The 25191-nt window shown below is 44.9% G+C and overlaps 1 protein-coding gene and 1 long non-coding RNA gene across 2 annotated transcripts; one reads left to right on the forward strand and one right to left on the reverse strand.

Moving 5' to 3' along the window:
- Positions 1–1752: 1752 nt before the first annotated feature.
- Positions 1753–11554, reverse strand: SRP9 (signal recognition particle 9). Its single transcript, XM_008528279.2, has 3 exons — positions 11285–11554; positions 6852–6920; positions 1753–2958 (listed from the first exon to the last, which is right to left on the reverse strand). The coding sequence occupies exons 1-3, from the start codon at positions 11354–11356 to the stop codon at positions 2839–2841; spliced, it is 261 nt and encodes an 86-aa protein (XP_008526501.1). The 5' UTR covers positions 11357–11554; the 3' UTR covers positions 1753–2838.
- On the forward strand, positions 11552–24934 carry LOC139080701 (uncharacterized). Its single transcript, XR_011535416.1, has 3 exons — positions 11552–11750; positions 19943–20608; positions 21615–24934. It is a non-coding gene; the product is annotated as an uncharacterized lncRNA (long non-coding RNA).
- Positions 24935–25191: the final 257 nt, after the last annotated feature.

Consider the following 25191-nt stretch of genomic DNA (forward strand, 5'->3'; position numbering starts at 1 on the left):
TGGAACCAGCCCAATTAGCACTTCTAATGTAAGAGAGAGGAATGAAATATTTTGACTTTCTCCTCACATTATCACAAATTTTAACTGTCAAACTAGAACATTTTTCCTGTTTTTTAAGAGAAACACTAAATAGTATGATACTGCCATTACTGCAATAAGGCATTATTTACTAAAAGAGGAACAAGAGGAGTGCAATAACTATGACAAGGGATTTGGGTTTCTGTTCCATTTTTAGCAGGCAGAAAGGATAGGATCGCTTACTGTTCTTGGGCAATTAATTTCACATTTCACTCATTCTGAATTAGCTGTAGAATACTTTCAAGACTATTCCCATCATATTGCTGTTAATGTTACATTTTTCTAAGGGTAATAAAAGATACCAACTATCAAATGCTGCCAACACTGCCTCTAATCAATGACAAAGCTGTGACTAAGGGATTCCACATTTTTAAAGACAAAGTTGGCAGGCGAGGAACCCCGAAAGGGAGAAGCCCACCCTTCCCAGCAGAGAGCACGTGTGCTAACAGCAGCATTTACTGGATCTGTGCTCCAGAGTGCGGGCCTGTACAAGAGAAGAGCAAAGTGAAACGACGTGAGCCTGTAACCGTCCCTGGAATCCCAGTTACTGCAGTGACTCCATGTGGATCGCCCTCGAGGCAGCAGCAAATACATCACAAAACCATTCGCTAAAAAGTAATCCGTGAAAGTGTGACTACAGGGTCCAGAAATACTTCCAGGTTAAAGAACAAATCAGAGTATACAGCACTGCAATTTTCAGAATATACTATGATTTGGTGTTTTATTACTTATATGGTCTTTAAGAGAGCCAATACTTTTACTACAACTGGTTCTCTCAATTTTATTTTGTGCAGACACAAGTAAACGCAAGTGTTAGATTTGAGGATTTCAGTTTCCCCTTGCATAAGAACACCCTCCATGCTGGCAATCTTATTTTATTTCCCAAGTGACAAAAATGGCATTTAATAAAAGACACAGCTCAGGAGAAAAGGCACACATTACCTGTAAATAATCATTCAATTAAAATTATGAGAAAACTTAACAGCTGCCTACTTAAACCTTTTCCCCTGAAAAATAATAATCATAACAATAATAGCAATAATTGCTACGATTTATGGAGCTTCACTACGTTACAGGCACCATGCTAAGGGCTTAAAATGGATTACGCATTTAGTCCTCATAAAGCCCTACAAGTACTTCTGTTCGCCCAATTTCCAGAGAAGACAAGGAGGTTCTGAGAAGCGTCTTGTCTGAGACCAGTGAGTCAGGAAGCAGTGGAGCCAAGATGGCAAGCCAGGCAGTGTGCTTTGGAACCTGTGCTCCTAACCGCTCTGCTATAGGCTACAAGGACTCAAAGAACCCAAACACCAGTCTCTCCCTTCCTAGTTTTCTTTATATAGTAGTGTTAAAAGTGTAAATGAGAAAGGATAAGGCCAAAAAACCTCCCAGTGATCCCACTAATTCTGTGGGAAAAAACTCAAACCCAAAAAGCCCTACACTATTTGATGTTTCTTTCCTTAATCAAGAAAACAACCTTGCCATCAAGGCACAGCTCAGAGAAAGGCATGAAATAAAAAGTACCAAGAAATGAAAAACAAAATTTACTTACAGTATCATTACGCTCACTTTGGACTAAACGAATACAGTATATCCCAGTCAAGATATAATGTATAATTCAAGAAGAATTATATCAATAATTCTTGAGAAGTTAAAAAATTCAAGACAAACAATATATACACATGTAATATTTTATTTACTGACCTCTCTGAAACATGCCGCAATTCATATGGCTAGTGGAACCTTTCATGGCAAACCATTGTGCAACCCAACAAATTCCTAACAAAAAACACTTTAATGTAGGAATCAACATGTGAACATTACATTTAGGTGGTAAAATCAGGTTATGAATATAAGATAAATATCAAATAACATCATACTTCTGGTTTAATGGAAAACATAAAAGCTGTGACGGTCAGTAATGCTTAACACCTTGGTTAAGTAAAGAGAGGAATGAGCAGGTGTGTCATAGAGGTACGCAGATTTAACAGCTCAAATAATCCTTAGCCCTTCCGAGAAACTAGAGATGGGAACTATGTGGCAAATATTTCTGTAATATGGTGGTTTCGGTCCATCAGTGATCATTCTGTTCATGCATTTAAAGTAACTGCAGTTGGTTTTGAGCACTGAAAACTAGATTCAAAGTAAGTCTTTGTTCAACAACCTAATGATGCTATAAATCACTTATATTCAAAAATATAGTTTAGATTTGCAAAGTTTAAGGTAAAGCATCCCTATTTTCATTATTACTTTTAGATACAACTGAGACTATGCCACCATCCAGTCAGATACACTGCTGTGCAGTTCATGCCAGGTACCACATTTCATATTTGTTGGTCATCAAGAGCACAAATTTTATGCTCCAAAAGAAACATATCAATTCAGCAAAATGGTTCCATTTAATGTTCCTTTAAAGACAGATTAAATTTAGGGAAGAACAGGCTTTTTTTGACATCTCATTTTCAAAGTACTGATACAAATTTACCAGAGAAATAATTATATATTTTGCCCAACATCAAATATCTGCAAAAAGTTTCCAAGATAGATGCAATTCTTGCTCAATTTCCAAAAATAAATAAAGGCTTTCTAATGGAAAGCATTTACATTCCTAGCTCTCTAAACATTCAAAAACAAGGTACAAAAAAGGATCTCTTGGCTTCTGAATAGCCTACTTTGTTACATAAGTATTTTCTGTCCCAACACTTTTTCAAATTCAAAAGATATTTACTTCCTAAGAACATGACAATCTTCATTTCAAACCAGTCAGTCCGTTTCCATGGCAACACTGCGGGATTCCTTGGCTACCATAAGTCGCATTAGTTGACTGTGGAATTTCTCAATCTTCTTTACATCTTGAGCTTGGTCTGTTCTATACACCAAACACTGTCAGAAATTTTAAAAGTACACATTAACTATGTAAAGATTGTTGACAATGCAGCAAATGTATGATCAGTAAAAATTTGATCTCTGCTACCATCGTTCTGCTCTATTCTCTCTGGAGGTCATACTGAGAAAACTACACTCAAGTTTCTAAGTCCCCAGCAACTACGTTCCTTATGTATGGTATTTCATAGTATTTTAAATGCCCCTGCTGTGGACAAAAACTCAACGAACTCTATCAGAAGTTTCTCAAAAATGACCAGTTAAATCCTGCTGTGACCTAATGAGAAGAACTCAAGGCCTGGAATTAGGTAATTTCTGTCTGGGATCTGGTCATAATTAATTGAGTTATATTGGGAAAACCATGGAAATCTTAGGATCCCTTTCTCTATTTGTGAAACTGTGTGTCGACGGTGGGGGTGGGGGTGGGGGGTGGAGGATAATTTAAAAAGAAAATCTAGAATCCCTTGCTTACAAGGGATTTAGGTGGATTCTGGTCACCATCTAAATTAAACCAGATAAATCTGTCCAACTTTGATTTTCTGAAGGTTATTTATAATTTTTACCAAACCAAATTCTTCCCTACTACAAGTTAAATTCTTCATTAGATAGAACCTTAAGATCTGCCTATGGTTGGTCATAAAACCATTTGTTCCAGATTCTTCAAAAATATCACATTTAAGCTGGCAGCTTTTTTCCTCATTTTGTAATATAAGTCCATTTTTCTTTAACCCATCTTAAAGGTTCATATGAGTTTTAAACAACAGGAACTAATGATCATGAATAATATTCACCAACTTAAGTAATTTGGAGTTTGACCTTATCATGCCCAACTGATCTGAATTCATTCAGCCTTTAAATCACCTCTTAAAGAAATTTTTTATCCACACATTGTACACATTTGTGTAACAATCTTGTAATGAGGCCACAATAATCTCCATCGTTTCAATTTTAGTATATGTGCTGTGGGAGAAGGTACATACCTTCTCACTACAGTATGACAGAAAAAGATTTTAGGTCCATAGAAGACAATATTACAAATCAGTCACAGCATTAGAAAAAATGATGCATAGGTGGGATTATAAAAAAGTCAAAGCCATATGCTGATAATAATAAATGAAGTCTAAGACTGAGTTTGCTGAAGGAATTATTAGCTATTAAAATGAATCAGTGAGGGAAGAATACAAACTCTTCTTTAAACAAGTCATCAGAAAACAGATTTTTACTGTTGGAGTTGATTTGTTCATCTCCTATTTAGGAGGATGGGTTTGATTGCATCTTTGGTCCCTTTTAGATATGGACTAATTCTCAGCAATCTTAAGAAAGAGAACAAAAAGCACTTTTCATATTTAGATCCCCTCATAGGAATCATCAATGGTAAATGAAGTCCTTTCCAATACTGTCTATCATGGATCCTTAACCATGCTTAATCAATTCCAGGGGCAAAAAGTCATCATTTGGAGAGAAAGCCTTTTGTATTAAAATCAATTCTCCATTTTTTCCTACTTTTAAAACAGGACATACCAGATTTTCTTCAGCAAATACACTCATCCATTCCGTGATGATCACGATTACAATTTTTCTCAGTGTGAATGCTCAAGATTCAAGTGTACATTCACTGCATCTACTAAGCGGCGAGCTCTAATACTTTCACCCTCGTGTTTCGCTTACAACACAACCCAACTAAGGAAGCACGCTGTCAGTATGGCACTTCACGGATGAGGAGAGTGAGGCCCAGAAGTCCACACTTTTAGCCTGGACTTTTCCAAGGCCAAAACACTAGTAAAAGGCTAAGCTAGGACTCAACTCTCTTGACTCTAGGACTAGCCTACCACAGCTCAATTTAGTCTTCCTTTTTCACATTTTCAGTTACTTCACCAAATTCATCGGTTCTTAGAGGACACAGTAATCTTTGCATGAAATCTAACTTCATGCAACCGCACGATGAATCCTTGAACACAAATATAATACATGACCAAAGACAAAAAGTGATTTTTGAACTATGAAACTTTTAAAAGAATTAACCTATTAAAAAATGTTTACTAAGTACCTGCTGGGTAAGACACCACATTAGTCCTGGAAATACAGGTAAGAGTATCACTGACCTACTCTATCGTCTTGAAGCTCACAATCTATAAAGAAGCCTAATGTGATACAGCACAAAAAGAGCCAAAAAGAAAAGCAAGAGCCGCAGTGGTGCCCGTGAGCTGCATGTTGAAAGATAAGCAGCGGTCACGCCACGCGGGGGCGGGGCGGGGTTCACTACTGCGGAGATGGGAACAGAACGTGCCGAGGCGGAGGCCTCAGGCAGCACGGCGGATCAAAAGCGCTCTTCAGCAACACAGAAGAGACCGAGATCAGAGGGCACGTGAGCGTGCAAGCTCACATTATGAGTGACGAGGAGCCCCTAGGGGTTTGGAAGCAGGGTGGTAACAATCAAATTTGCATTTCTAGAAATCAGTCCAGCAGCAGGACAGGACGACTGAAGGGTGAACTGGAAGCAGGGACACAGTTGGGGGGCTATTCCAATAGTCCAGGCAAGTGATAACGAGATCCTAAATCTAAGAGAGTAACAGTGAAGACAGAGAGTTCACGACAGGAAATGAGACGAGGGAGCTTCACTCAATAACCCCCAAACGATGGGGAAAGTGCATGGAACGTATCAGAGAATCAAAAGCCAAGGTTTTCAAACGAAGGTACAGTGGACACGAGAGAGAGGAAAGGATGGGGCCAAACACAATCCACGGGTAGACGACAGTACAATGGCAGCTGGGAAACAGGAGGAGCCGGTTTGAGAAGAGAGGATGAGTTCCATTCTAGACAGGCTAATTTTGAGTAGTGAGGTAAAGATGCTCAACTTAGAGATGGTCAGGAAGTAAGAAGAAAATATGAGCCCAATGTACAAATTTGGAAATAGACATAGATACGGGCAGTACTGGACTTAATGAGTGAATGGATTGCTCTAGAAGAAGTGGTGTGAAAAGGCGACCGAGGAGAGGATCCTGGAGAAACCAACATTTGTAGGGGCACATCAATGAAATAATAAGCAAAGAAAAATGAAACAGAAACACAGAAAAAGAAAAGCAAGATAAAATGGAGCCACAGATGCCAAAGCAATAATTTCCACAAGAGTGGTTTCCTGTATCAAAAACAGCCCTGGTGGCATAGTGGTTAAGTTCACACACACACTCCACTTTGAAGGTCCAGGGTTTGCAGGTTTGGATCCCAAGTGTGGACCTACACACGGCTCATCAAGCCACGCTGTGGCAGTGTCCCACACACAAAATAGAGGAAGACCAGCACAGATGTTAGCTCAGCAACAATCTTCCTCAAGCAAAACAAATAAACAAACAAAAACAACAGCATGGAGGTGAAGTAAGATACGAACTGATGAGACTGTTGGTTCAAAATGAAGGGGCTGTGGATGAGCTCTCACAAAGAGCAGTTTCAGTGAAATACTGCATGTAGAGCCCAGACGACAGAAGGTGAAGAAGTGACTGGGATGTGAGGAAGCAACAAGAGTGAACAGACGGGGAGGGAGACATAACTAGAAAGCCTACAAGCTGTGCTCAAACACCATCACTCACTTTCCACACGCCTGTAAAGAAACCACTACCCCTTACATCCAGTTGTCGTCTCTACATTCCTCTTGCTTAAGGTCTGAATACAGCAATTTTTAAACCACACGAGACATACTGCGTAAAAGAAGCAACTTAAATTATTTCCCCAAGGGCCTATAAAAGTAGCTTCTAGAATGAGGTTCCTGACTTTGGAATGAAATGCAAAATAAGCATCCTAATGGGTGATCTGCATAAATTCTATGTAAATAACAAATCAAACAAGTGATTAACTCAAACAAATTTGAAAGTATGCAACAAATAAAAGTGTATACTTACAACTAAATCATCTGTTACTTTAATACACAAACTCCCATCAGAATGCCTATATTTGAGAACCACACGTGCCTGAAATAAAAATACATATTTAGAAACAGTGAAGTCAGGAGACATTTCTCATAAATAATTTAGTCCAGGTGGGCTAAAAAGGATTCTTTCAGAATTAACAGCCAAAACATCTAAAGGCACCTTTACTATAAACTTATCATTATTTAAATGAGGCAGAAACCAGCATTTTTGTTCATTCCTATTGCTACAATTTATTTTTTTAAAGACTTTTGAAAAAGTTGGCTATTTCACTTGTAGCCAGTCTGAAGAGATATAATGAAAATTCCCCAAACTTAATTTTAAGTGGTTTGGTGCTTCTCGACAGTAAGAATATACACGAAAGAGGATCAGAGCATCCCACCTCAAAACATGCCATTTTGGCAAAAGGACGGGTTTGAGCTGAAGGCAATTAGCTCTCTGCCTTTTCTGGCTAAAAGTAGGACACAAATTAACCTTTCTAAAGGTGGTATAAAATTCCCAATTACAAAGGTGTTCCCCTCTCCCTCACTGGCAAGAGGTAAGAGAAGTGCTCTTATCTGTGTAACAAATCTTAATAAACAACTCTCATTTATAGCACATTTCCTAGTCACCTTCCGACAACTTACCCACTCCCAGAAGCCCAAAACCCCCTTTCCTTTGTCCAGCCTCTTTTCCACACTTTATCACCCTTTGTTAAGATGGTATATAGACTCCAACTTCTAACAGCCTCCTCAAGTCACATTTCTTTATGAATTCGCAATCATATGTGCATAATGGCTTTTTTCCCCTCTTGTTAATCTGTCTTTTGTCAGTTTAATTTGCAGGGCCCCAGCCATTAAACCTAAGAGGGTACAGGAGAAAGTTTTTCCTCCCCTACAGTACCCACACTCCTAGCCACAGAGCAATGATAGGAAAAGAAGGGGGGAAATAGCCGAAATGGCTAGTTAAGTCCAAATCCATTCCTCAGGAAACAGTGCTGCAGTCGCAGTTCAGGCTCTCCACTCGCCATGGCTCTCAGGAGGTGAGTTCAGACTATGAAGCAAAACCACGTCTTTATCATGATGGCACAACATGATGCATTATTACATAAAAGCAGAATTCTGTCTTGAAAAGAAGTCTCCGTCACCAACTTTTCCAAATCTAGAATAACTCCTATACTGACTGCCATGCCACACAATACTTATTGTCGTTCAGTATTCTAGAGTTAGGTAGCCAAGAAAATGATTTAGATATTAGCATATTCCAGTAAAAGAAGACATCTCCCAATAGAGTATACAACTTTCAGGAACATTATTTTTATTTCCTAAAATGATGGATTCAAAACAGTGTATCGCAGGGGCTGGCCCAGTGGCATAGTGGTTGGGTTCAGCACGCTTCACTTCAGCGGCCCAGGTTCATGGGTTCACGTCCCGTGCCCGGACCTACACCACTCATCAGCCATGCTGTGGTGGGAATCCACATACAAAATAGAGGAAGACTGGCACAGATGTTAGCTCAGGGTGAGTCTTCCTCAGCAAAAAGAAGAAGAAGAAGAAGAAGAAGAAGAAGAAGAAGAAGAAGAAAATAGCACATTGAAGCAGAGTCAGCTTTTTGCTAACTAATATAAACAAATCTTGTTGAGCTAGCTGTTTTAAAAAGTGCTAAGTATCTATAAGCCAAAACAGGAACATAATTTTAAAATGGTTACAATGTAGCATCAGAAGAAACAGGAACATAATTTTCAAATGGTCACAATGTAGCACCAGAAGCCTCAAGACAATTCTGAAAACTAAATACAAAGGGCTATCAGAGCTGTAACTGCCAGCTTCTCCCACTATGCTCGCTGCGCTCCTGGGATTGCAAAAAAAAGTCACACGAACCTATGAGATTTGTGTTGGTGAGGAAGGAAAGGGAACTCAGCAAGCACTTAAGTAGATAGAAATAATAACAACTAGGTTAATTATCTTGAGGCAACCTAACTCTGTTATTAAGCTATTAAATTCAGTTGTACATAGTTAAAAAAATTTAGTTCTCCAGAAACAAAAAGAAACCGAAACTTTAAAATGTACTAAGTTTGACAACTATGCAAAGTTTTAGCTCTCAGTTAAAAGAATACTGACTGGCTTCATTAGGAGAAACGAGAGTTAAAAAGTCTATGGTACCATAAGAGGGTCCATTTTGTAACTCAGGGGGCACCTAAGTCACCATGTCAGATGCCACAAAGAGAGAAAAAGAAATCAAGGCTCCCGCTCTCTTAGGAACTTTGAATTCCACAAACCAAAATAACCAAAACACAAGACAGCATGAATTAAGTCCTATAAAGGTATATACAGGTAAAATACTAAAAGAGAAAACGAGTAATTTACATTGGGGGAAGGGAAGTGTGAAAAGGCTTCAAGGAGGTGGCATTGGAAACACATTTTTTTCTGTGAAGGAAGAAGGTAGGAGAAAGGCTGAAGAAGCAGTCTGAAGGAAGAGATGGTGAATTCCGTAGCTTCGTGAGACTGGAGCTGAGAACAGTGGAAACGGTGGGAGACGGCCAGAAAGACTGGAGAGGCTCAGACTGCGGACCAGGAGCCTGGACTTCAGCCAGCAACCAGTGAAGAACCAGAAAACTGAGAGAAGTCAATTCTTATGTTTTAGAGTATAGTGGGGGAAGTAACGGAAGGATTAAAAAGGCAGACAGACCAACTAAGAGGTTAACAGACGGTTCAGCAGTAAAATCACCTTCAATTACAGCAAACGCAGACAGGGGATGGGCACAATCAACGGGTCAATGGACAGGGGAGAGAAAACCGAGAATTCTGTGAAACAGATTCCAAAGACTTCTGACAAAATTTCTCTTCTTTTTCAGTGCAGGCAGTATGGACTGGTAGGAACAGCACAGGCTTGGGTTTTACAGACCTGGGTTCAAATTTTAGCTTAATGTCTTAGATACCAGGCAATCATTTAACGTACCTAAGACTATTTATTCATCTACCTTAAGGGGTTGTCTTAATTGTTCGCATAAGTTATAAAAGTAAATATACATAAAATGTCTGTCATACAGAAGGCACTCAATAAAACTGTTAGGAAAGCTTCCTTTCCTCACTCATCCCCTCACCTCCCTATCAAAAAATCAGAGTCCAAAACCAGCAGAAGACTATCATGAGGAAGCAGAAGTTTTTAGGCCACTGGAATTTTCTAATTGGGTAAAGAGCTGAAAGGTTCTCCCTCTCCTGCCTGTTCTAGACATGCTTTTATTCATAGCAATGCTCTGTAATTACCATTTTATTTTCCTTTTCCCTACCACTACCACCACGCTCTTAAAATATGATTACTCTTGAAGTGAATGTATATATTCTTTACAACATTTTCAAATATTTTTAGTTTACACTGTGGGTACTTCTGGACAAAAATCCTGTATTGTTCTCCTGGTACATTGCTTGAAGGAAGAAAAAAATGGCCCTATGAACAAGGGAAGTCAACTAAATGGAGAAGCCAGACATCATGTCATCAACAAAGTACTCAATCTCAAAAACATCTAACTCATCTCATCATTTATTATTATGCAAATTTTACTGTAAAGAATGGAACTAAGAATGTTTTACAGCTTCTTGTTGCTTATCTAGATCTAAAAAGCTAGCAGCATTTTAAATTACCAAGGAGCTTCTGCAAACAATTTTTACACATGACAATAAGCAAAAATTCCAGAGGAAGAAAAATCAAGACCTGAATGCTAAATTCCCATCACTTGGACTTCTTTGCTTTTTAATAATGAGCTAGCCTCTGGCATCCACTGATAATTTCCGTGGAGGCCATGAATGAATCCCAGGGATCCACGGGCCCCCTAAAATTGCTTGCAAACATTTACATCTAATTGCATTTTTCTGAGAAAAGGGTGCAGGCATTCTCTTATTCTCAAAAGGGCTCTGACCTCCAAAAGATTAAGAACCACTATGCTAAGTGGTGCAGATGCCTCCACATTGGGGTCCTACAAGAACGTCTCGACGGTGGTAAAAAACCACCACCGTTTTATTTTACACTTTAAGATACCTTTACCCCGGTAGTACGGGTAAAGGGCACCAAGACGACTAAGGGACGGGAGGCCAAAGCTGCAGGGGGAGGAGCCCTGCCCTTAGAGACACGTAAACCAACCAAAACTGCTAGGGGAGTTCAGGGATTGGGGGCGGGGGACGGCAGACTGCTGAGCTGCTTAGCACGCAGAAATGAACCTGATTTGGCCCATTTCACAGCCTCCCCGCCGTTAATCAGGGACGAGACAGTAGAAACAATCAAACTCGGCGGGGTCCGTCTCTGCTCACTCCCAGCATCGCTCCCCCGCCCCCGCCAGGGTGCTGCAGAAGCTCCGGAGGCCGAGCGGACGGAAGGGAAGACATCCTGAACCGGAGCTGGGGACAGAGGCAGCGGCCTCGCCGGCGATTTACCTTCATGGGGTCGGCGAGGTAGAGCTTCTCGGCCGCGCGACTGAACTCCTCCCAGGTCTGGTACTGCGGCATGGTGGACCGGGCGGGACGGAGTGGGAGGCACGGCCAGGAACCGCAGGCGTCACGACCCTGCACCACTCTACCTACCTCCCACCGCCACCAACCGATACAGAGCCCCAGCCGCCCAAAGATGGTGGCGCCTCCTCGCACCAACGCCTCGTCCCATTGGACAGCCCGGAACGCCTTCGCCCAATGGGAAGGAGGGATGTTACCAGGAGGGGGCGGAGCCCCGAGCGTGGGGCTCTGGGAGCGGGCCCAGAGCAGTCGAGAGCAGGACGATAGATGGAGGTTGCCACAGCGCCACCTCTAGGACTGGAGGAGCAGGGGGCGTTGTGTCCCGCTGTCCTTCGGCCTGGACTGCAAGGGTAAAGCCCAGTCCCTTCAATAAAGATGAAGCAGCTCAGTGGTAAGTGCTGGAGATACAAGAATGGAGACAACAGGGCTTAGTCACACAACCTAGTGAAAGAGAGGGGAGACATAAATTCAAGACTGCAACCGAAGACATATCATAGACATTTATGTCGGGTCAGTGGAACACGAAGGAAGAACGATCACTTGTGGGTCGGGGGGATGCTAATAGTGATGGCACAAGCGGAAGCTCGAGAAACATGATGGATGTTCAACAGGTGGGCAAGGAGGGCAGGACATCTAGGCCATTTTTGATCTGTGGTGTATTTAATGTGGCGGGCGTCTGGGGAGTAGGGGAAGAGAAGCAGCAAGAGAAGAAGTCATAGCATCCCTGATGCCGGGATAAGAAATTTGAACTTTGTTCTCCAGGCAATGAGGTGACATAGAAGGGTATTTTTAATTAAGCTTATTGAGGTGTATTTTATGTACAATGAAACACACCAGCTTTAAATGTACAGGTTGATGCATTTTGACAAATGTATAAGTGTATATATACCCATGGGGTATACCCACTATGCCACAATCAAGATATAGAACATTTCTTAATCTCCAGAAAGTTCTCTCATGCTTTTTTATATTCAGTTCCCCCACCCCAACCCTGCCCTCAATCACTGACCTGCTTTCTGCTGCTATAGATGAGTTTTTCCTGTCCGTTGAAGGCCTTTAAGCAGATTTGCACGTTTTAGGGCTCTAGCTGTGCACCAAGACTGAATGAAGTGGTGCAAGCCTGGGGGCAGGGAGACCTCTTAAGACGCTGTGCAGTAATAGAGGAATAAGAGCCGTGGATCTGAATTAAGGCACTGGCTTAGGAATGGAGAGGGGATCCAGATGGAGATTTACTTGGCGAGTGACGTGGGGTGTGGAGGAGAGGAAAGGGTAGAATTTCTCCCAGACCAGTGGAGATAGTGGTGCCATTGACTGATACATGGGAAAAGGACGAAGAACAGCTTGGGGGGAGATTGGGGCAGACAATGAATTCAGTTCTGGACTTGATGAACTTGAAGTGTCTTTGGGACGTCCAGGTGGAGATGTTTGGTAGCTTAGCTGGGTATCTCCATCGCAAACTCCAGGAGTCATCAGCAGATAGGTCTTTGTTGAGGCTTCCCAGGGAAACAGCCTGGGAAATCCTGGGATCTGGGCTAGATAGGTGGCTAATAAATTGGGTCAAAAGAGAGAGGTTAAAGGGTCAGATATCAAGGAAATGTGGAGGTACTATAATAGGAAGGAGGAACTGAAGTTACGGGTAGATAAGATGTTGGGGTTTAACATTTCGGAGAAGCAATCGTTCCTGGTGAGGCTGGGTTGTCCATATTAGTATTAAAGTCAGTTATGAGTAAGAAAGGGGCTAGGATGAAGGAGAAGGCTATGAGCCAGGGGCCCAAATCCTTAGTTAATGAGAATGGGATCGGGGAGCCATAAAGAACAGAAGTGAGAGGCAGAGAGGGCGGAGTCAGGAAGAATGACCCTCTGGGAGGATGGGTTTTTGCCTGAAGGTGAAAACATTGGACAGTAAGACAATGCTATCTTTGCCTTCTGTCACAATGAGGAACCTAAGAGATTAAATCATTTCAATTCAGCAAAACATATATCGAGTGCCTACCGTGGGCAAGCACCATGAGCTGTGCCAGGCATTGGAGACCCAGCAGTGAACAAGACAGACCTCGTCCCTGCCTCATAGAGATCACAGCTTAGCAGGGAGGGTGACAGTAAAGAAGTGATTTCCATTGCAAGGGTTCCCATCACTCTGAGTTCTAGCATCCCAGAGCCTAGCCCAGCCCCAGCCCTTAAAGAGAGAAATCAAGATGAGGAAGAAGTTAGAGGAACTACCCTTGATCATTCAAATGTCCCCAGCTACAAGGTTATTCTTTCCAGCCGTGGAAATGTGGCTTCCCAAAGGCTGGCAGAGGGTACCCTTTATAAATTGCTCACACATGCACAGCATCCGAAAAAGAAAAATGCCTTTCATTCCCAGTCAAGAAAAGCAGGGCCTCTGCACCCTTTGTGGCTATCCTTTGGCTTCATTTTTAATATCTCATTTGAGCATTAAAACAACCCTGCCAGGGTGGTCCACAAGCCCTTATCACAATTCTGAAAGATCTGATAAACAAAAGTATCTTGGCAACTCCTTTGGTGGAAAACTTGACCTGACCTTTAGTAAAGTTGTTTGTAGTCTTCATTTGTCCCACTTGGTGTGTTTGATTACAGGGTGGAGCCCAGCCTCTGCGGGTGGTATTATGAAATATATGGCATGCACATCGTATTACCTTTTGGAATCCAACAAGCTGTGAGTTCCAAAACGCATGTGGCCCCAAGGATTTCAGATAAGGGATTATGGACCTGTGCCACTCTCGTTTATAGGTAATAAAGAAGCCAAGTCTGAGAAAGAAATTTTACTTAAGAGATCGGCACTGGACTTTGCTCTCCATTGTCCAGCAAGCGGCAAGCCAGCAGATGTTAATCACAACAGGAAGTGCTATGATTAATTTTGACCTTTAGAAAATGTACCTAGTGGCAATGGCGAAGCTGGACTGGTGGAGCAGAGCCTGGGTACAAGGTCAAAACCAAAAGCCTTTGTTCTTTTGCCTGGGTTGGTTGCCTCCTGTAACTGTTTTCCTGTCCTTGCCTCGCGTTCGATTACATTCCCACCAGCGTCTTCCACTCAATCCACCCCCCAGCTGAAGTTGCTTTCACAAGGTCACTAACTGCTCTCACAGGTCACTACTCACCTTCATATTGCCCAATCCAGCAGACTGCTCTCCATCCTTTCTCGACTAGATTATTCAGCTGCATTTGAGGCCACTGGCCATCCCTTTGTCCTTAAAACTCCACAGGCCCTTGGCTTTTTGACCCCATTCTTCCTCGCTCCTCCTTCTACCGCTCTGGCTTTTCCTGCTCTGACTCTGTCCTGGCCTGCTCTGCCCTCCCTGATCCTTCAGCTTGGGTCTTGAGGTCCAGCCTTTGGTTTCACCCTTTATAGTTCTCCCTGGGCCGTACTCTAGACTTTCCTTTCCACCGCCATGCCGTGTGACTCCTGGATTTCTGCTTAGTCCAGACTTCTTCCCTGAGCTTCAGCTTCATATATCCAAATGCCTGCCAGGCCCTGGGCTAACCCCAGAATTCAATTTGGGGAGATGAAAACAATTTCTCAGCAAATTGAAGCAATTTATAAGCAATAAGTGCGATGTCTCCTTTTTTACTTATTTTACTGTTGGCATTGGCAAATTATTAGCCACTCATACTATATTTGACTGCCAGGAATTCAATAATTATGTGTTGCAGAACTTTTAAGGGCCAGTCATTGTAGTGGGCCAAGTGCTTATAAGCTAATGAGGTCAGGGGCAGAGATAATAAGGCAAATTCACAAATACCTATAATTGAAGACAGAAAACGTAATCTTTGCAGACAAAAAAAAATCCACAAGATTTGGAAGCACATGTGTTTACTCTCCCCTTCCTTTATCTTTCCTTAGTGGAAGAAGGTTTTGTTGTTGTTGTTGTTGTTGTTTTTAAGATAGAGAAATGACTAACTGTGTCTGGAGTCTTCTGCTTGAAGCTTTTTGTCCCTCTTTGTGTTCCTTAGTTGTCTGGTAAAAATGGTCAGCGCCGTAGCTATTCTAGACCAAGAACAGGTGTAAGTTCTTAAATGGATTCTCATGTTAATAATCATAATAATGGTCCACAGTGCTGCTGACGTGCCAGGAGCTGTGTGTCCTTACATTGATTTTCATGCATTAAGTATTGATGGAACCCACTATGTGCCAGGAGTCAAAGAAGCCGCTGTTCCTCTCCTACCTTCCCAGGTTTCGTGGATTCAATGCAAAGCAGTCAGGGTGAAACAAAGCTGGTGAGAGAAGCCAACCAAGAAACCGGTCTGCCCAGTAGTTGGGTCCAGAGTAGGGAGGGAAGGAGACTTGAGGGCATCCTGACATACATGCAGGTCTGGGGCAGCTTTGGCCTGGCGTCCAGTGGAGGGCAGTGGTGTGCAGATAGTCACATGGAGACGTGTCCCTGAGGGCCAACTCCAGCCTTTCCAGTCCCCCACGGAGCACACGCCCCTAGCTTAGCTGGGGAAGGTGTTGGTGCATTTGGTTACCTTTTGCTCAGTCTCAACACTTCCTTCCAGAGAAAGCCTGGCTCTTATTTGATTGGCAGGAACTTCCCATCCAAGTTAATTCATTAATTATTTATCGAGCACCTCTTCTGAGCTAGTCTCTCTACCGATGCGCTACAGTGCTACAGTGAAAACAAAGATGTGCACAGGCAGCATACACACTAACGAGAGCAGAGGACGGTGCAGGGGTAAGGCAAGTTTACAAAAGATCAAAACTGAAGGCAGAAATAAGCATTTATGGAGCACCTACCACAACAGGGCACAGCACACTGGGGATGGGAGCAGGTCTAAGCATGCTGTGTCCTCCCAGATGTTTGGGGGGCGGGGGACAGGAGCTCAGGAGGTAAAGACAATACAATATTAGGTGGGACTGTATGAAGTGCCCAGAACAGTTCTTCCCGGTGTGTCCGTGGGAACAGCCCTGAGCTGACCCCCTGGGACCCACGCTGGGCACTCCCGGATCCTGTGATCAGAAGCCCTGGAGCTGCCTAGAGACAATAAGGATGACCTTGAGGCTAGGGGATGGGGAGGTGGGGAGGGAGGGGCAAAGGCAGAGATAGAAGTCACCCTAAGAAACAGAGCCCCTCCCAGACCCACACTGAAGGGGGCTGGGAGATCAAAGCCCATTAGCACCCTCATGCCACCCCCACGACAAAGACACCCCCAGGAGCATCTCAGAGCGGGAGGCTGTCTCTCCCTGTCCTGGTTGCACCCCACCTCAAGAATGCTGACATTGCCATACTTTGGGCAGGTAATGACCCCTTTAAGTTGAAACAGATTTAAGCAGAATAAACACACCTCAAAAAACAAGAGAGGAAAAAAGCCTTGTTTTTTTCCAAGGGTGTTGAGAGAGAACAGGCTCTGATTGAGCCTTGGAGATGGGACATGCCACCCTCAATGCTGCCTCCTGGGGGAAGCTGGGTCAGGCCAGGTCAGACGCTGCCCAACCCGGCAGCTCCCTGTTCTACTCTAAGAGAGACCAGAGGCCAAAGGCGCGGGCACCCATTCCAAGGCTCCAAGCTTGTCAGTTTCATCTGAAACTGATTAAAATGAAATGCAAACCCAAGTAGCTGGGAAGAGAAGGTCAGAATTTTAGCCCCTCCTGCTCCCCTCCCTCCTCCTGAGCACGCTGCTCTCTGGCCTGGGTCCCATCACTGCTCAGATTTCCCCTTCACCCAGGCAGCCCCACGCTGCCCATAAACCCCAGAGAATGGCCCCTTTGTAGATGAGACAAACCAAAATAGCACTATCTTCTGTTCTCTGCCTTAGGGAGATTCACTTAAAACCCCAAAGTCCCAGATGTGGACGACAATGGAAGTTGTTGTTGCAAATTAGTGATCCTGGAACAGATGAGAGGCAGGTAGTCGGAAAACAGCCAGTGTGGTGGGAGAGAGAACAATTACACAGTCACTCCATTAACCCAATTAGCAATCCCTGGCAGGAATTCTGGTAATCACCAAAGCAGCGCTGTGGGGAAGGTGGGAAAAGGGGACACCCCATGGGTCGGGGAGACCAAGGGGCTGGGGGCTGGCGACAGGGGATCGATGCTGGGACTAAAAGGCTGAGACTAAGTCAGTTATTTCTAGGCTAATAAGTGTTATTTTTATCATTTTCTAAATGTTCTGGATTTTTTTTAACCATGCCCCAGAGCATTGGATGAACGGCGTTTGCGTTAATTAATAAATCAGATGACATCTCCGCTCAGCTGCAGGCTCTGCTGTGGAAACTCTCCCGGTGGCCTGGGAAATGGTGACTGTGGATTCCTGATTGATTACAGCTGTCGTGTCCTCTGTTATTCAGTCCAACAAGTCAATCAGCACATCCTGAGCGTCTACCTGGCACTCACCTGGTTTTGTGAGGGGAGGGGGAGCGGACATAGCACGAAGAAGGCAATGTCTGCATGCACGACTAACTATAATAAGCGGTGTTTACGATCAAGCCACAAAATTCTGCTGAGCAGAGAAGGGATAGGTTAATTGGGGGCAGCAATCAGGAAAAGCCACACGGAGGAGCTGGATCTTGAAGATAAAGGTCAGAGTATGACAGACAGCATGGTCGGGCTTTCGGATACTACGTGAGGGCGTGAGCAAAGACACAGACAAGCATTTAGGGAGCAGATGCAGCCCTTTCCCTGGGGAGATTGGAGTACCTGGAATATGGTGATCTTAGTGGCAGAGAGGCCTAGAATGACTGGCTGGGACAGAGGGCATTGGAGTGGGTGGTGATGACTAGAAACATGGTGAGGAAGGTCTTGACTTTATTCCTTCTAGAGGCCACAGGGTGAGGGGACTGGCCTCGGAGCTTCGTGTGGCCACCGGGGCTGCAGGAACCAGGACACTGATAACCACAGCCTTCATGGCAGTAAGTGAAGGGAGAAAGGGAGACCTACCAAGCTGAAACAGCTGAACGCACTGGGTGAATGTGGCAGGACAGGTGGGGAAAGAATGACTGATGAGGTGCCTGCCCTGTCTCCTTCCCCAGTCAGCTCTGGGAGCCGTGGTCCCCCAGCTCTACCAGCCTCTTGCTCCATTGTCACTCTCTCCATGCGTCATTGTGCTCTCACCCAGTTTCTCTCCTTTGCTCTTGTCCCCTTCTCACCTTCTCCAGCCTTCCAGGCACTGTGAAAGGGAAAAATAGTAAAACATGCAAAGCTTTTGTTTTCAGGACAAAGATAAGGTGTTCTGTGTCTCAGCTGGGCGTGTCTGGTTGCTCAAGCTCCTGCTAAGCTTTGCGACCTGTTCTGGTCTGTCTTCAGGATATGGGGCCGGGAGGGCAGGCCCTGACCCTTGTAACCAAATACCTCAGACAGGACCATGCTGACAGTCCTGCTCAGTAAATATTTGCTGATGACCAGCATGACGACGCTTGGAGAAACTAACCCCCACCAAACTGTTCAGGAAAACATTCTTCTTTCATCACTGACCAATGGAATTTCTGTATCCCAGAGATGTTGTCTCAGGCATGTGAGTTGAGGTCTGTGGAACTGTCATATGATAGGGGTGAGGGCTGGGAAACATCCATCTTGGCTCCAGGGCCTCCTTTCTTCTGGGTGTGGGTCACCAGCACCCTCATAGGGGCGACCTTCCTTTTTCCATTCCAGTTTGAAAGCAGCAGTCTCCTGGAAGGCCCTCCCTCCCTCTGCGCAGGCTGGGATCGTGTTTGTGCGTGAACTGATGGGTATTCTATACCCCCTCTGCGCCCAACCCCACAATACCCGCCTGTTCTCTAAGCACCAGCCCAAAGCCACTCCAGCTTCTCAGGTTTCATAACTGCCCGGCGGACACACCTGGTCCTTCTTCCCCTGGGGCTGCAAGGTTGGAGGCAGAGGAGATGGCCGCCTGGTTTCCCCCACTCCTGGCTCACTCGAGTCCAGGCCCCTGAGGCTACTGGGGATCTGGAAGCTGACTCACTATTGTGCAAGTCCAGAGAGAGCCTCGGCAGCTCGGGACCTCCTTCAGGAGGGAGCGGCCTCTTGTCCTAGGCAGGAAGAGAGCAATAGGTCTGAGGCTCACCCGTAGACAGGGGTAGGACAACGACTTTGGGAGTGCAGGAATTGCGGGTGCCCAGAGAGCTTCCCAGTGTCCCCTTGAGAGCCCCCAGCCCATCTCGCAGCTCCGCTCCTCTGGGAGGCCCTGGCTCCTCTCTAAGCAAGCCCAGACAGATGTGGCCGCGGAGCTCACCCTGACCTTGGAGCTCCCTCTACAAGCAGAGACAGGCCTTCAAAGGCCTCCTCACTTCCTGGGATGGGGGTGGCAGTTAGGGCAAGTGGCTGTTGATTGCCATTGTGTCATTTTCTGGTGCAATTCCAGGTGGCCATCTGTCCAGATGTGGAGGCCAAGGGGGCTCATGGGAGAGAACCGCTTGGAAGCTGCCGACGTGGCGCTCCTGTGCCCTGTCTGGGTGTTGGGAAGCCTCACAGCTGCTGGGGCCAGCCGAGCCTCCCCCTCGCTGACTTGGGGCTTCTGTGTCAGGGTGTTGGTGAAGCGGCGTTTTGGCAAGAGCCTCGGCAGCTGCTGCCAGGAGGAGGCTGAAGGGAGATAATTAGACCTGGTAATTGGTTTGCTTTTTGCTTTTTTACAGGCAACAGTGACTACAGCTGAGAGAAGAAGATACAGAAGAAAGTTGCCCTCCAGGACGAAGGCTAAGCTCTCAATTCTAGGGGAAAATTCTGGCCCCCGGCCAGCCCAGCACTTCTGTCACGTCTTGCCTGGCGCATCTGTCTGGCTGTGAAATGGTTTTCTGCACCTCATGCTGCCCCCAAGACAGCAGTGGAGGTTTGCCACACCCATCTCCATGCTCACCCACGTCCATGCTACCCTGGGGACCAGGCATTTTAAAACTCAGAAGCCAAGGCTAACCTTTAGATGGCGTTACCCAACTCTGGCTACCCCAAGAAGAGATTCTGTGGGGCCTCTTGCAAAGGACTTCATTAAACACTTTCATTTCTGGGCAGAGCTGACTCATCATTTACCCCCAGATAAGTACGCTCTCTGGGCCGTTTCCAGGCCCCCATCCCTCCCGTTGGCCATTTCTCCAGACCAGATGGCTCCTATTAGACCTCAATTTGCAACTTGCCACCCTTTGTGGGCGCATGTTCTGGCTCTGTCCCAACCTGAGCAGCTGATTCAGATGTTCTGGGAAGTCCTCACTGTTCGATTCCACCTCAGCACATCAGCTTCGAAGCTGCGGGTCAGATGTCCAGTTTTTGTGGGGAACCTGGGAGACTGAAGTCACACCTCAGGCCAGGTACCCGGGAGCTCTATCTCAGGTCCTCGGAGCTAGGACTGCCTTTGGGAGGGCTGGTTGCTCAAAGTCCATCAGAGGATGGAGTAGGTTGGAATCAATGATCTGTTTCGTGGCTGTTTAATATCTTGAGTAAAAGCAGAGGAAAAAATTCTTGACCAGTTTGAGCTCTGAGAGGTTTAAACAGCATGGCCTTCCTCTGGCTTCTCCCCCCTCCAGTTACCCGTGCCTTTATTCAGTAGATAGTTATTGAGCATACACTGTGTACTAGACATGGTGCTTAGGGCTCAGGAATGAGGATAAAAAGACAGTTCTTGCCTTCAAGGGCTTACTGACTAATGTCTGAGATAGGCAGGCACCGACAACAAAGTGAGAGCTGATGGGACACAGAAGTCAAGGGCCTGGGCTCGGATTCCTGCTCTGCCGCTTACAAGCCGTGTGACTGGGTGAATCATGTAACTGCTGCGTGCATCAGTTTCTTCGTCTGTAGAGTGAGAATAATGATCACCTTAGTGTTTTATGAGGATTAGATTAGTTAGCAGATTCACAGTGCTTTGAACTGTGCCAGGAATAGTGAGGATGGTACACATTTGAGATATTTTAGAAGCTGTAGCGTCCACAGGACTAGTTGGGTGAAGGACTTAAGAGGAAGGAAGGGGTCGTGTATAAACCCCAGGATTTTGTCCTCTGGACATGGCAGCCGGGAAAGCTATATTTGAGTGTAGGGTCCACTGCAATATATGTTTTGAATCTTGAGTGTTACGGCCTTGGTTTGTTCCTTTGTAAAGTGGAGATCATAATATCTTCCCTTTCAACCTAATGGGGAGAAAGGAAGAGAAACCAACACTGGAATCTACTATGAACCAGACACAGTTTTATTCTGACAATTGAGAGAAATAACATATTTAAAATGTGTTTATATTCAAAAAATACATTGCAAACGGTAAAGTACAACACACAGGGTAATCGTGATTTTTCTCTCTACTTTCTCCCACCCCCTGGCCAATAGCACGGAAAGCTGAGAGACGGTGGAGAAGGCTGACTTTCATCATAGCAGGTCTGACTTTAATAACAGCAGGTACTGCTGTGCTACTGTTTTGCCTCCACGTGACTCACCGTATCTCTCTGCTATTTAGTTCCTGATCACTAAAGCCTTGTGACCCCTTAGGAGGCTGGTGATTTTCTCACAAGGAGGACCTCAGAGCACCAAGAAGCATAGTGAGCTCCTTAGAGGGAACGTTTCACTGACGGTGTGATCTGATGGGTTGAGCATGAACATTCTGCAGCGCAGACCGGGTTCCTCCAGGCCTTGGAGGGGCTGAGCTTCCAGCTCCTGGGAGCCTGTCAGTGTCTCAGGGCTTCTGGGAGCAGGCCCTGCACAGAGCACGAGCCCGTCGATGGAGGTGAGTGAGGAGGGTTCGCATCCTTTGACTGAGGGGAGAGGCCAGACTCGGGGGTAGCAGTGCAGGGAGAGCGTCAGCCTTGCTGTTTGCTCACTATCAAGAGCTGCCTTCACATGTCCCAGAGAGACTTTTTGGCAAGGTTTCAGAGCTCGCCACCAAGATTGCAGGCCAGCCGGCCTGGCAACAGTGTGGGGGAGGAGGATGTCTGCAGCTGAGCGAGCTGCACTCGGCCTGTTTGGGAGCCTGGCCAACACTAACGGGATTGCCATCCGCTGCCCCGCTATCTGCCAGGAAGTTGTGAAATGAAATTTCAAGGACCCTACCGCAGAGAGCCAGAGAGAGCGTGGGATGACTTGGCTGGAGCAGGAATCCTTGGGGAGATCGGTTCACTTCCCTGGCACTCCATTAGTCTCTTTGCAGAACAGAAGCTCTGCCACCGAGGCCAGCACTGGGCAGCTGTGGGCTCCACGAGCCGGTCTGTTCTCTGCACTGCAGCCCACGGCCTTGGATGAGGGCAAGAGAGAGGGTGCCCTGGCTGGAGGGTGGCGCGGGGGTGCATTGATGTGAAAGAGTGCCAGGGCTGAACCCCAGGAACCAGTAAGTGAGTCCCTGGCTCCTTCTCTGCCTCTCCCAGGCTTCTGAAACCTGGACTGTAGGGTCAAGATAAAAACTGCCTAGGAACCTTTATCCAACCCTCTAGAGGGTGGAGAGAAACAAACCATGAGCTTGGCGTCCGCGTTCCTGGTTGGAGGCCCTGCCTGTTCACTTAATCAATCTGAGCCTCACTATAATCTGCTTATCTTGCAAGGTTCTTGTGAGGATCAATTGAAACAAGGCGTGGGAAAGTTCTTTGCAAACTGTAAAGTGCTTTAAAGGAAGGAGTTGCTCCAGGCACGGAATCAAAGGCCCAGAGGGTAAGAGGAGCTGAGTGGAGCCTTTTGGGCCCGACTCTCTGGCTACGCCAGGCTGGCTCTTCTCCTGAAGACACAGAGAGGGACCTTCCACATGGACCTTCTTCCTGGCTTCCTCTAATGCGAGCGTCCCCGCTCTCATTGGTGGTCTGGGGTCCTAGTGAGAGGGAGTTCTCCAAGGTCACAGAGCTGACTGGTTTCCTTGTTGGGACAGGTTTACCTGTGACCCCAGAGCCATTGGTCTTGGAGACAGCACGGAGGGTCCCCAGTCCAGGGACCACCGGGGACCCTGTTTTCAGCAGGATTTTTGTTTATAACATGACAGTGTCTTTACCTTTTATCTAGCAAGAGTGAGTAATCTATTTGGGATATTTAACAAAAACCAGACATTACCTCACTCGTGTCTTATCCGGAGCTGCTCCAGTCTTCCCATTAATTCCAGTGACTCGGGGTCTTTCACCATGTTAAGCAGTATAGGGAGAAATCCACAGACTCGTTTTCCCTGAGTAGAGGGATTCATAGAACACACAAATTTGAGAAGCCCTATCTTGTATTTGTCTTCAAGCCTTCTCTTTTCCCCAGTAAACATCTGTTTTCCTCATTCTGAGAACACGGCAGAGGAATTAACCCCAGCCCATCCCCCAAACCATCCTGACTCTAATCGAGTGTCTCTGGCTCCCCTCTTCCCTAAGGGACATGAGGAGTTTGCTGTGTGAACTCGCCCTGGCCTCCCAGGGAAGCAGCAGGCAGACCATCCTCTCTGAGGTTGATGGCTACTTTCTAACAGAAGAGTCAGAGAGATAGTGACTCAAGTGGGCACAGGCTTTGTCAGCAGCTGCCAGAGGTACAGACTGAAGCGAGCATCTCATGTCTTCCCCAGGTGGAGACAGGACTGTCCACTTCCTCAAGGACCTGTTGATGGGTCAGAAATGGAATCACCCTTGGGTGGTCCTCACAGAGGAAGGACAGCTATCGTGATCCAGGCCAGGCAATAGTACAGCTACGTTTTGCAGTAGAAAAATGGAGACCCAATTAAAAACTTCCATGTATCCAAAATCACCATACATTAGGTGATATGAAGGAATAATTGTTAATTTTGATAGGTGTTATCATGGCATGATGACTACATAAGAAAATGTCCATAGTTGTATAGATGCTTACTGAAGTATGCAGGAGTAGAATGACATAGAGTCTGAGATTTGCTTTAAAATCCATTATTAGAAATATAAGAAAGAAAAGACAGAGATAAAGCAAGTAAGACAAAACCTTGTTAATAGTTGAGTCTGGGCAATGGATAATGTGGTTTCGCTATACTGTTCTCAACTTTTGTGGTTGGTTGAATATTTTTATAATAAAAAAAATTAAAGACACTATGAATAGCGTCAAAAGACAAGCCATAGACTGGGAGAAGATATTTAGAACACGTGCAACTAACAAAGGATTCCTATCTAAAATAATATAAAGACCTCCTATAAATCACTTTACAAAAAATCAACTCCAGAGGAAAAAAAAGGGCATAGATTAGAACAAGCAATTCCATTCCCCGAAAGAGAAACTTGAATGGCCAATGTCTACACTCACTGGGGATCAGGAAAATGCAAATTAGAAAACAAGATACCAATTTATATCCGTAAGATTAGCAAAAATTGGAAAGTCTGGCGATATCAAGTACTGGTGGAGATGTAGAGTTTAAAATATATACTTAGAAAGCAATTTGACAATATCTGTTAGAAACATGTCTATCCTACCACCGGGATTCCACATCTGAATATATACCCCTCAGAAACTCTTGGGCAAATGCACAACGTGTGCTTGGAACACATACCTGGATGTCCATTGCAGCGTTGTTTCTGATAGCTAAAACTGGAGAAATAATCCATGACATATTCCTATAGTGGCCTACTACATAGAAGTTAAAATGAATTTATTTCATATATATACATATGTAATTAAGAATGAATTTCCAAAACAATATAAATATTGAATGAAATAAATTGAAAAATAAAATTGCAAAAGGCTATGTATGTTATTATGCCACGTAGATAAACAATTTAACACACCTAATGTAGTACTTTTGACTCTTTCTATCTATGTCATAAGAATACAGAAATAATTAGGCCACAAAGCAATAGGAGAATAGTGCTTATCTCCAGGAAGGAGAGAAGGGAATGGGGATGACCTCAGCTGTACCTGTAATGTTTGTTTTTTCTTTAGGAAAAAATGTAAAAATAGAGTCTGAAGCAAATAGATCGAAAGAGTGACATTTGAATAT

Source organism: Equus przewalskii, chromosome 31 (genome assembly GCF_037783145.1).
Source record: "Equus przewalskii isolate Varuska chromosome 31, EquPr2, whole genome shotgun sequence".
Lineage (NCBI taxonomy): Eukaryota > Metazoa > Chordata > Mammalia > Perissodactyla > Equidae > Equus > Equus przewalskii.

Bases quoted from the DNA above. Each gene is read 5' to 3' on its own strand.
- SRP9 (XM_008528279.2), bottom strand. From the start codon at position 11,356: ATGCCGCAGTACCAGACCTGGGAGGAGTTCAGTCGCGCGGCCGAGAAG. The intron at 6,921-11,284 runs GTAAATCGCCGG...TTTTTATTTCAG, and splicing joins ACCTCGCCGACCCCATGAAG to GCACGTGTGGTTCTCAAATA. The intron at 2,959-6,851 runs GTAAGTATACAC...AATTTCTGACAG, and splicing joins AAGTAACAGATGATTTAGTT to TGTTTGGTGTATAGAACAGA.